The 12,056-nt window shown below is 35.8% G+C and overlaps 2 protein-coding genes and 1 non-coding gene across 4 annotated transcripts in view; 1 reads left to right on the forward strand and 2 right to left on the reverse strand.

Moving 5' to 3' along the window:
• Window positions 1-12,056, reverse strand: part of mgat2 (alpha-1,6-mannosyl-glycoprotein 2-beta-N-acetylglucosaminyltransferase) — an 18,113-nt gene continuing 6,057 nt past the window's right edge. Inside the window, exons 1-2 of one of the 2 annotated variants that reach the window (XM_055186591.2) lie at window positions 4,723-4,879; window positions 1-1,663 (exon numbers count right to left, since the gene is read on the reverse strand). In XM_055186591.2, the coding sequence (XP_055042566.2) occupies window positions 125-1,459 (1,335 nt within the window). In that variant the 5' untranslated portion in view covers window positions 1,460-1,663; window positions 4,723-4,879 and the 3' untranslated portion in view covers window positions 1-124. Of the gene's footprint in view, window positions 1,664-4,722; window positions 4,880-12,056 lie in introns of those variants that run through there. The other variant, XM_073856477.1, reaches the window with a different exon arrangement.
• rps29 (ribosomal protein S29) lies at window positions 6,906-8,367 on the forward strand. Its single transcript, XM_055187014.1, has 3 exons — window positions 6,906-7,065; window positions 8,061-8,160; window positions 8,237-8,367. Exons 1-3 carry the CDS (start codon window positions 7,004-7,006, stop codon window positions 8,243-8,245), a joined length of 171 nt encoding a protein of 56 aa, XP_055042989.1. The 5' UTR covers window positions 6,906-7,003; the 3' UTR covers window positions 8,246-8,367.
• trnas-gcu (transfer RNA serine (anticodon GCU)) lies at window positions 10,532-10,613 on the reverse strand. Its single transcript has one exon. It is a non-coding gene; the product is annotated as a tRNA-Ser (tRNA).

Consider the following 12,056-nt stretch of genomic DNA (forward strand, 5'->3'; position numbering starts at 1 on the left):
TCCAAACGTCACATACTTTTTTATTTGGAATATTTCAATAAAACAGGCAATACGAAGAAAGAGTCCATAAAGATGTTTAAAGGCTTTCATTAGGGGATGCAAAAACACAAAAAAAGGAATCAAGTTATTGTAATCGCAAATAGCTCTTGCAGAGCTCGTGGTCCCTGATGTCTCCCCAACCTCCGTTTTTCACGTGCGGGGCAACACCTTTGGCCCCAGACGCAGGGAGTCTCTTTGTGATGAGCAGCTGTTTTGGGAACAGTTGGTTCCCGCTGCTCTGCAGAATGTTGTCGAATTTTGTCTTCTGGCTGCTCGGCATGCAAGCCGACTTTTTGTGGTGCATGCCGCAGTCGCCTGCGTGGAAAACGCGAGGCGCCTCGCTGACCATGACCTTCAGGAAGGTGGGCAGACAGCTGACGGTGAGGTGCTGCAACGACCAATCCCAATTGTAGTCGTCGTAGGTGCAGAACGCATCCGTGCACCTGAGCAGTTTCTGATAGGTGTCTCTATTTAGCGCCATGCCCATGTTGTGCTCGGTAGACTTCCAGGCCTTCACCTCCACCTTGTTGGCTTTGCTGGAATATCCGACGTGTCCGTAGCCGCCCAGGGAGAGGATGTCGCAGTCGGGACACTGTTCCTTCTTTAAAGAGACCATGAGCTTGAGAAGGTGATAGAAATCGGGAGCGAGGTAGTGGTCTTCCTCGATGAGCAACACGAGCCCGCGGTGGTCTTTCAGCGCTCGGACTCTGTCCCAAACGAAATGCAGCTTCCACCACCAGTGGTGTTTGGTCTGCGAGAACTTGGCTTCCCGATAGTGGCCGAAAGAGTCGGGGTACTCGGCGTTGATGCATCCCAGCGCTAAAGCATCTTTTTTGGGAATGTCCCTGGGACAGTCTTTAGGATCGTTCCCTGGGAACTCTTGAGGATAGAGCTGGATGCTAAAAGGGAAGAATATCTGAAGGACAAGGCAGAAGTCGATGGACGTGACTATTTGGTTGATCTCCGGCATCCAGAAGTCGTGGCTGAATATGAGAAAGACGTTTTCGATGCCTTTCGCTCTCCTCAGACTGTCCACGAGCAGTCGGAGGTATTCGGGACGGTTGTGGACTTGAACGACGACAACCAGGTCGTCCTTCTGTCGGACCGAGCGAAACTTCTCCTCGTTTCTGAGGGTCTGGTCAAAGTTGAGCTGAAACACGATTCCTCTGTACACCAGAGTTGTGTTGTCTACTTCAGACTTGGCGACAGGTTGTTTTTCCGGAAGCGTCTCGTTGACTGGTTTCCGTGTGACCGGTAGCGTGGCCGGTACCTGACTGCCGCTCCGTTTCACCGTCTCCGCCTCCTTAGGAAAAATGTCATCCGCCTTCTTTGGCTTCCCGCTGTTCCACACGCCAAATCCACAGACGATGACAACTACAGTCAGTATAATCACCTTACGCTTGTAAATTCGGAATCTCATGATAGGCGGTCGTCCTGCGGGACGGTCGGCGAGATGTTTCTGGAGACGACGGCGGCAGGTTTGCCACAGTTAGGCAGATTTTATCTTTAAAAAAAAGCTTTTCTTCCTGATGTTCTGATTTTGGAATGTGGTAGACGTCAGTTTTACTGAGGAAAAATCCCAGAAGGCATTTTGCTTAGAGGAAAGGGAGTCTTCTTTTTCTGCCTGCCCAAATAAACCAAAAACAGTTTTATTACATATGATGTACGTTTAGAAATATCTTTAAATTCATAATGCATAACTTCAATAATCATTTACATAAAATGACTAAGTACACAAAAGCACAACTCTGCACTTATTCATGAAAAATTATTTGCTGAAAAGGCAAATCCTCTGGAGATGAGCGAGGGTTTTTTTATGACTGACCAAACACTAAATGTCTATCGTGAAAAATGAGAGTGTTTTAAACATACTGTAAAATAAAATCTCATACATATATCATCTAAAATGTAAAATGCAATGATTTTACCCATGTTGAAGTCATTTACATACGATTATAATCTGTCAAATTATACAACATCTCAAGCCAAACCTCCATTAGTTTCCTTTAGCATCCAAGAAGAGACACAGATACAGTAAGCGTATAAGAGTATTAATGTGACCCATAACTAAATAAGTGTTATACTCGTGAGGATTCAGACCTCATTACTAAACTTAACCTGACTACAAGATCTGCTCAGTGGAAGAGTTATTTTTGTAGTTTTATTATTATTTTTAGTTCACATCTTAATATTAGTTTAATTTTAGTAACTTTATTATGAGCTTTTGCAATTTTTTATTTTAAAGAATAATTTTCATATATTATTTTTTTCACACTAATATTAATAAAAGTTTAATTTATTTGAGTTATTTTATTTCTGTTTTCTGAATAGTTTTAATTAGATTCAAATGAATTTGAGATAACAATAAAGTTAGCAATAATACCATATATTATGCTATTCTGTATATACTATATATTAACCTCTTCTGTATATAGTATATATTAACCTCCTTTGGTTTGTCTTTTTTCAGAATTCTTTCAGCTATTTGGGGTTAGTAAGAACCAATAAATAAAAGAAACAAATATTTTTCTTAGAACATGAAGCAGTGCAATTGTCCATGTTTGTGTACAACAGGTTCCAGTACACAGAATTAAGCATTATGGTGCAAACAACAAAAAAAACGTGAGGTCCACTTATGTGGACACACCAGGTCTTTGGAGGTTAAAGTCACAATGAAATTAAAAACGTTAATTTTGTGGTATTTTTTATTTTTTTACAATTACAATTTTTTTTACAATTTTTAAAATATTTTTTTTTACAAATGACAGTAAACTTCATTATTTTATTATGTGCCCTCATAATCTTTAAAGGCAAGGTGCATGATCTCTAAAGTAGGGATGGGACGATATGAAAATTTCACAATTTAATGGAAAAAAAATCACAATTTAATATTTCATGTCCCTGAAATTATTTCTGTGGTAAAAAAATACATCTGTCTAATAAGTTTACAGTAAATTAATACAATACATTATCCCTTAAATGCGATTCTGGCTGGACAGGATTTACCGCGAGTTTTCAAAATCACGGTAATTAAACACGGTTGTAATGATAATTAAATTTGAAACGATAATACTAACCGTCAGGACATTTTATCATGGTTAATCGTGAAACCGGTAATTGTCCCATCCCTACTCTAAAGGCCAATGTTAACATTTGAAATCACCCGCCCACACATACCCAACATAGGCAAAGATGTTGGTGAGTAGACACGCCCCTTACTGCTGATTGGCTACAAGTGTGTTTTGGTACTCGGCACCACTCCCTTTTCCAAAGTGTTTTTCAAAAATCATGCACCCCGCCTTTAATAAAAAATGCTATTTTCCTCTCCTCCTCAAAACGATCTTTCTTTACTTCCAGTCACGGGGTACAGTGGGTAGGCAGGACCCAGGAAAGACTGCAGTGATTAGCAAATAGCAACATGACCGAATGTTCAAACAATTCTTCATAGACGATTTCAAATCCAGCCCTAACTTTTTTTTTTCAATTTTAAAGCTGCTTCACTTGGATACATTACAAATGTGCAATTTTAACATGTTATAATAAATTATCTGTGTGGTATTTTGAGCTAAAAGTTCACATATGCACACTGAGGACACCAAAGATTTATTGTACATCTTAAAAAAAGTCTTATAATATGTCCTCTTAAAAATGGTTTATTGTAAATATTATGAAAAACAAATGCTAGCATCACCAATTTTCTGCTTGTCTCTTATTTACCTTAATTACATTTTATGTTAATTACATGTTCAATGAACAGACACGGTTTTTAATAGTTGTAGTTAACGATAATAACCTTGCTTTATATCAGAACAGTAACAGTAAAGATAAAAGTACAAACCACAGAGTCTAGAGTAAAAACTCTCTGATATTATTATAAATATATGAATTCTTAAGAAGGAAAAAAACTATTGCATTAAAAATAACAGAGGTACACACAGTTGCAGGCAATTTTCCTGAATTGATTATTTGCTCTCTACTGTAGGTCCCTTATTTATAAAACCAAGCAATTCTTACTTAATGCATACATCAAAAATATAAATACCCCTGTACATATATGAATGCATGGAGGTATTGTAAAGGGACTACTTATAGGACTACATCACACTTTTATACAATTCTCACTATCAAAATTGCAGTAAATCACTAGCACTTCCTATTGATTTTTAAAAATGTAAAGCAAGCTGTTTAAGTCTACACATCTTTGAACAGATGCATGCACTAATATTTTTATAAACTAAAGGCTGAGCATAATGGTCAACCTTATGGGTAAAATGTACACATGTTCATGATAAATTAACCAAGGCCTTGATGAATAATGCAAACTTAAAGCTTAAAGATGTGAAAATGAGTTTGATAAAACACAAATGCATTCGTTTAAAATTAGAGAAGTGTGAAGAGAAGCTCGCGCACATGAATTGCAGCTGCATGCGTGTGTGCTAAATCAGAAAACATATCATAACATGCCAATGCGTTTCTTCATGAGTATATTATTTATAGTATTAAATTAAAAATCACAGATAATCGATTACATGCATGTCGACGTGTGTATTTTGGTGATCCAGATTCGCTGTCACTGGTAAGCTAACTGGCTACCGATGCTTAAAGCGGAATATTTAAGAGGTGCCGCATTCAGATCCATAACAAAAACACAAATGCAAAGAGCAAAAAGACCAAAACACTCACCGAACATGTATGCACGCACGCCTGCTGTCATGTGCACATATAAATACATGTTAATTCAAGCGCGTGTCATGTTGTACAGGCAGAGCGCGCGCGGCTCCCACAACGTAATCAAACCTCTGGGGGGCTTCAGACGAGAGGACATGCATGACGTCACATTTTCCACACACTTCTGGGAAATAAAAAATATTTATGCATAATGCTAACAATAAATTCATTTTTAAATATGTTTAGTAAGCATAAGGATAGAGCTCTTTTCGTTTAGCAGTCATAATTCCTCCAAATTCCTCTGTTTTATGAATATATTACAGCACTAAATCTAGTTTAAAGAGATTAATTAAATATGGTTTAACAGCAGGTTTTATTTTTTATTGTTTTAAGATCCATTGATATTTGATAGTATTAGAAAACAGTTAGGAACAGTATTTGTTTCCCAGTTGTAATGCACCTTTTGACCACTAGGCGGAGACATCTTATGATCGTGTTCTTCTTGTTCGTTTCACGGCGGGCAAGCATGACTTATCAGGTGCATACCGCCACCTACTGTATCTGAGTGAGTATGCAGCATGGCAATAATCTACTTTATATTTAATAATGAAAAAATAATAAATACATCTTATAATACATCCATATATTCTTCAGATATTCCACAACAACGTATTGAGTACCAATAAAAAAAATTATCTGGCCAAAAATATATTTTAAATATATGCATTTTGTAGAATATTATGCTTATTTGAATTTGGAAATATATTGTTTTAACCTTAATATATCAACATATATTTCAAAATGTTTTTCAATGGGAAGCAAATACATTTCTAATTGTACATCCCATATGGCAAAAATTTATCTTTTGCCTAAATATATTTTAAATTTATGCTAACAAAAAAAATTTATGTTTACAAGGTTCGTAACATAAACAAAGTTTTTCTTCCAATACGAAGTGAAAATATTTCCTTGGATTAAAAAATATATATTTTTAATGCTTTAAAATGTATTTACTTTTAGAATATATTTGGATATAGACAAAAATCTGTAAAAAATATATTTTATAAACATATTCCAAAATATATTTCAGCAAATATATTTTTTGGCCATATTGTGAAATATATTTAAAATATATGCATTTTGTAGAATGTTATGCTTAATTGAATTTGGAAAAATATTTAGTTTAAACCTTAATATATCAACATGTTTTTCAATGGGAAGCAAATACATTTCTAATTGTACATCCCATATGGCAAAATTTTATTTTTTGCCAAAATATATTTTATTGCTAAGTTAATTTTATAAAGTATATTTTTGAAGTTGAAAATATATTTAATTTTAACCTTTATAAAAATGTTTTGTTTACAGGTTCGTAACATAAACAAAGCTTTTCTTCCAATACCATGTGAATTTATTTTCTTGGATTAAAATATATGGAGGGCTAAATACATATTTGTAATGCTTTAAAATGAATTTACTTTTAAAATATATTTGGATATATACAAAAAAATATATCTGTGTAAAATAAATATTTGTAAAAATATTCCAAAATATATTTCAGCAAATATATTTTTTGGCCATTTTTTAAAATATATTTAAAAAAATTTGCTGTATGGGTATCTTTATCTATTTTTCCTGTTGTTCCTAAAATACCTTGAGGGTTCCATTTTCTTCCTGTCTGACTTATCTTTTGCTTTAATATAATCCTCTATCCCTATATTTCAGACAATGCAACAGTATGGGGTGGTTTCCCGGACAGGGTTTAAGTTAATCCAAGACTAGGCCTTATTAATATTAGTTAATTTAAGAAGTTTTACAAACATACCTTACAAGAAAAAAAAACACTACAGGCGTGCATCTTAAGACAAAACGATGTCAACGAAATATGTTAAAATTAAACAGGACAAATTAAAGCAGCTCAAACTTGCATTTTAGTCTAGGATCCTGGGAGTAAGACTTGTCAGGGAAACCGCCCCTATATGTTCTGCATTTTCTGTGATTTTACATTCCAGACTTGTCAAGAAAGAGATGTTAAAAATCTCTCAGAGTGTACTCTGGTAATTTGTTGCACATTATGGATACAAAGAAAATATTTTTGATAAAACACACTTTTGTTAAATCAATTCAATCATATTTAAAAAGTAAAGTATATCACCGCCATTTGTTACGCGCCACTAGACGGCGCTGCATATGATTTGGACGCAGGATGCAACGCGTGCCGTAGAACGAGAACGTCTTTTTTGCGCCTGCGCACAAACGCTACTTCCTTTTCGACATCCCGATCGAGAGAGACGACATGGGCCATCAACAGCTCTATTGGAGTCACCCCAGAAAATTCGGCCAGGGATCCAGATCCTGGTCAGTTCTGACTCTAAAACACGTGTAATATGCGGATTGCATGATAGCGCTCGAATTTGGGTCGTTTGGGTTATTAGTTAATAATATTAAAGCTTTATTAATGTGAAGCACATGGGTGATGCTTCGAGCTAACATGGCGCCCGGTACAGACGATACTCCTGCTTCTGTTGTTCTTACGTTCTTTGTGGACGTTTTTATAGCTGTGCATTAAAATATTTAACTGCTAGTTGTTATTACACCCGCAATTCAACATCTTATAAATACAACTGTAGTTTCCCCAAAACAAAATACGCTATTTGTAATAAGCGTTTTGGTAATCACGAAGTATCGAACTAAAGTTACATACACATTCAGTAATTCATGACAAAAATAAGCTCATGATCTCTTGTATAATTTTTTTTACTCGTAATATTTCAACCAAGATAACACCGCTTAAGTTGAAAGTAAGTTTAAATAGATTTAAGAGGACGATGCTGTTCAAGAGATGAACCATAACTTGCATTGTAAAAAATGCATCAAAGTTAAAACAGCTTGGTTTTGTAAGTCAATTCAACCTACATTTTAAGTCTTGACCTGTGATAATTGATACAACTTATAAAAACTAGTTAGAATGGTTTAACTTGTTTTTTTTTGTTACTTTAACTTAACAAATTATGTTAATTTGACACATGCTGCATTATTTTTACAGTGTTTGATTGTTATGAAGATACAGCATTAGTCATTTTTTGTAATGCTGAAAGTTATTTTTTTTATTTTCTAGTGATGCTAAATTCATAAACAAAGCAGTTGTGAGGTTTATATGTTGTGAGGTTTATATGGGGAGTTAAATTTGTTTTTATTTCCAGCATTAAACCTGACTGGTGCTTGTGCAAATCAATAAAATGCATTTATTTATCCAATAATAGTTTTGTATGCATCATCTTGCTGTTTGGTTAAAGTTAAAACTTTTTATTATATTAGTACGCTTATCTAACTTGTTGTCTTGTTCAATGCAGCCGGGTGTGTTCTAACAGACATGGTCTGATCCGCAAATACGGGCTCAACATGTGCCGTCAGTGCTTCAGGCAGTACGCGAAAGATATCGGCTTTGTGAAGGTAAGCATTTCTGTTTTAAGTAATATTGGTTTGCTCATAAAACAAATGCTTTAACTCTTTCTCGATCTCATTTCAGCTGGACTAAAGGCGTCTGAACAGCTAAACTTCTGTGATGAGGAGACAACATCCTCCCAGGTGATGGGGAGCCTGACATCATGAAGTTACTTTGGAAGATTTAATAAATCTTGTTTGTTTTCCTGTTCAAAAGTGCATTGTCTGTTTTTATTGCACATAGGTTACTTAAGATGTTTAGACCCTGCAGACTGATGGGTTACAGATAATCCTGTTTTATCTACAGCAACTTTTAGTCTTCAGTTTGGGAAACTTTTGCTTCTTGAGCAAGGTATCTGCTGTTTTGAGATGGTTTTTAAAAGCTGGCCTTTGACAAATGATTTAAAGTTTGAGATTTCTATAGTGAACAGTTCTCTCAAGCCAAGTTTTTTGGTTGTCTGTTAGTGGGATGATGTCTTAACACCAAAATGTGTATGTTAAATTCTGTTATCGTCAAACTCTGTGACCAAGGCAGTGTAACAGTGTTGACACTATGTAACAGAACTGACAGTCATCTACCGAGAAACACACATGACTATCAACACTGTTAAGTTTGACAGTAACAAAATCGACACTAATTTGGAAAACAGGAAATCATAATTTTGAGATATACAAGACTTTTTTTTTTTACAAAAAAAGATATTGTTGTGGCCTGTAATGTCTTGTGATCCATGACAGTAAGTACCAAATTATATAAAAAAAATAAAACAATGGCTTTAGACACAAAGGGGCGGATTCCCGTATGCTACAAGGTTTAGATTAATCCAGGACTAGGCCGTAAGCCCGGGATACAGTGCACAATTTTTAGTTGTCCCTAGTGATGGGAGAAATTAAGCTTTTCAAAGCTTCGAATCAATTGAACCAATTGCTTCGAAAATTGATTCAGTTTTTCGAAGCAGTTCGAAACACCACACACGCTGGTGACCCCTGCTGGTCAAAATAGTGTAAAAGCAGTTATGTCCAAACATTTTTTACAAAATAATAGCAAGATTTGTATTAAAATATGTTAAAAAAATTATTTAACTTGAGACATAGTTAAAAGTTTAATGTATTATGTGTTTTTAGTTTTATTTAGGGCAAACAAATCATTAAAACTAACTACCCTTTTAATTATGCACATTTTTGTCTTTAAATCTGTAGACAAAATGGCAGTGTTATTAGTCAGAAGGATAAATGTTTTATGAACTTTCATAATAAAACTGACCTGAGTTCACCTAGACACCGGTCACGTGATCAACCTAGAGGTAAACCATCGGATTTTCGAAACAGTTATGACGTAATGAAGCCTCGTTTGCTAAAATCACGTGACTTGGGCCAGTTTGAAACAAGCTCCGAACCACTGACTCGAACCAAAAGATTCATAAATGTTTCGAAGCCTCATGAAGCAGTGCTTCAAAAACGACCATCACTAGTTGTCCCAGCCAAAAGATTACCATTGTAAACAAACTTGGCAATTTCTTAATCGGCGATCGCACATTGAAAGAGGTTCAAAGACGACCGTTTTCCCATTCTTGCATCCAAAGATAGCCTATGATAGTTTGTGTCAGAAATTCAGCATGATAAATGCATCGAATAGTGCCCTCTTTTTAAAGCGGTCATATTATTAAAGACGTAAAATAAGTCTTTGGTGTCCCCAGAGTGCATATGTGGAATATTAAGTCAAAATACCCCACTGATAATTTATTATAAAATGTTAAAATTGCCACTTTGTAGTTGTGAGCAATAATGTGCCGTTTTTTGAGTGTGTCCCCTTAAATGCAAATGAGCTGATGAAATGCAAACACTGATCACCACAATGGTGGTTTGTTAAAGTCGCTATTTACATCATAACAGAGGCGAAATCTGAATGACCTATTATCAAAACAAAGTTACCGGGTTGATCTTTTTCACATTTTCTAGGTTGATATAAGCACTAGGAACACAATTATATCAAAGTTAGATATTCACGCTTTAAAAAGCACATCCATCTATCATAAACTAACTAAAATCCTGCAAAGCAATTGGTTTTTGTAAGGAAAATATATTTCAAACTTTACAAAATACGATCACTTGCTTCCAGCGGCAGTGGTATGCACGTTTACGTGATATTTTGTAAGAATATACATTGAAACTAGAAGTTCCTGAGATAGGGTTGATCTGTGATGTATGTAAAGGATTATTTGTAGAGAATTGTGGTGTAAAAGTAAATTTTAAGCGTAATGTTTAACAGAAGAGCACATAATTACACTGAAACTGTAGCTCGTTTAGTTTTTGTAGTGATAACATTGAAAGGTTTTGATCTTTACATGGACTCTGATGTCATTTACATCCTAAAATCAGTCGACGAGGATGGGATTCGAACCCACGCGTGCAGAGCACAATGGATTAGCAGTCCATCGCCTTGACCACTCGGCCACCTCGTCTGTTGCCTGTGTTGCTATAGTCAGATCAAGCATTTTCCATTCATATATACAGATAACTATTTATCATTTGAGCTGCATTACCTTTTTTCTTCCAAAGTTACCTTAAATAATTTCTTATCTCTCCTAGCTTTATAATGGCATTAGTCTTCAAGCTTTAACTAAAGAATGACGTTGCAGTTTTTCATGATATCCCGTACTGAGTTGTGAAACAGTATTTGCATGACGGACGAGGTGGCCGAGTGGTTGGGGCGATGGGCTGCTGGTCCGTTGTGCTCTGCACGCGTGGGTTCGAGTCCCATCCTCGTCGACTGATTTTAGGATGTTAATCATTTCTGTTCTTTACTGTAGATGACATCAGAGTCCACTGAACTCAAGGCGCTTGCCAGCTATATTCAGCTGAGTGCTTTGGTTGCTGTGATACTTCTGCTTTGTTTATCAGTCATTGACCGATGCGCCGGTTGGTTGTTGTGATATTTGTCCCGCCCCTCCACTGTGATTGGACAGCCAAGTGAGACGTGACATTGATGAGCAGAGCGTTACACCCAAAGTTGAACATTTCTCAACTCAGTGCGGAAAATACATTGAGCACCGGGAAAAAAGCGCAGCGAAACAATCCGCCGGCGTAAACGCGTTGGTGTTCACGCTACCTTACTGTACTTACTGTACACCAGGGGCCGGTTGCACCAGCTGTGCGTAAGTTACACTGTAGCTTAGTTACGATGTAAATGGGCACTAAGTTACAACTTACGCATTACTAAATATTTTTGCGTTGCAACATTAAACTTAGTTTAAACGTAACAATACGTTGTAACTAAATATTTACAGAAGCCTCTGTCCATGAATAACGCTTGGAATAAGATGTCAGACAGATTATATTACATCGATGAGCTCGTATAAATTATGAAGAGCCGCAAGTTCGTCAACGAATTTTTTAAGAACTGTTTAATTTTCTGTGTATCCATCAATTAAAATAAGATTTAAAATTTCTTCCTGTTTATTTTCTTCTCCATGTGTGGGATAGATATTTTAATTAAAAGTGTAATGTTTTGAGTTTGATAACGTTTGCTTTAACGTCTTTTTTAACTTTCAGTTTAGGCGAGACAAGAATGAGTTTGAAATTACGTACTATTCAGACTATTTCCTGTTTACCCATTATAAGGCTTGTGATTGGGTTAAGAATAATAGACGTCATTCTATGCGACAACGCAATACTTTACGGAGAGCTTACGACCTACTAGCTACGTTCTGCCTTAAGAACAAATGGTGCAACCGAATTAAGTAAAGAGTTAGTTATAAACTAGCTAGTAGTTACTAAGCCTCTAGTTTGGAATTTACGTCCCAGTTTAAGTAAGAACTTATGAACGACTGGTGCAACCCTACCCTGTTCTGTAAAACATTACGCATCAAACTTGCTTCCACACCGTAATTCTTTGCAAATAATAT

This window comes from Misgurnus anguillicaudatus, chromosome 18 (genome assembly GCF_027580225.2).
Source record: "Misgurnus anguillicaudatus chromosome 18, ASM2758022v2, whole genome shotgun sequence".
NCBI classification, from domain to species: domain Eukaryota; kingdom Metazoa; phylum Chordata; class Actinopteri; order Cypriniformes; family Cobitidae; genus Misgurnus; species Misgurnus anguillicaudatus.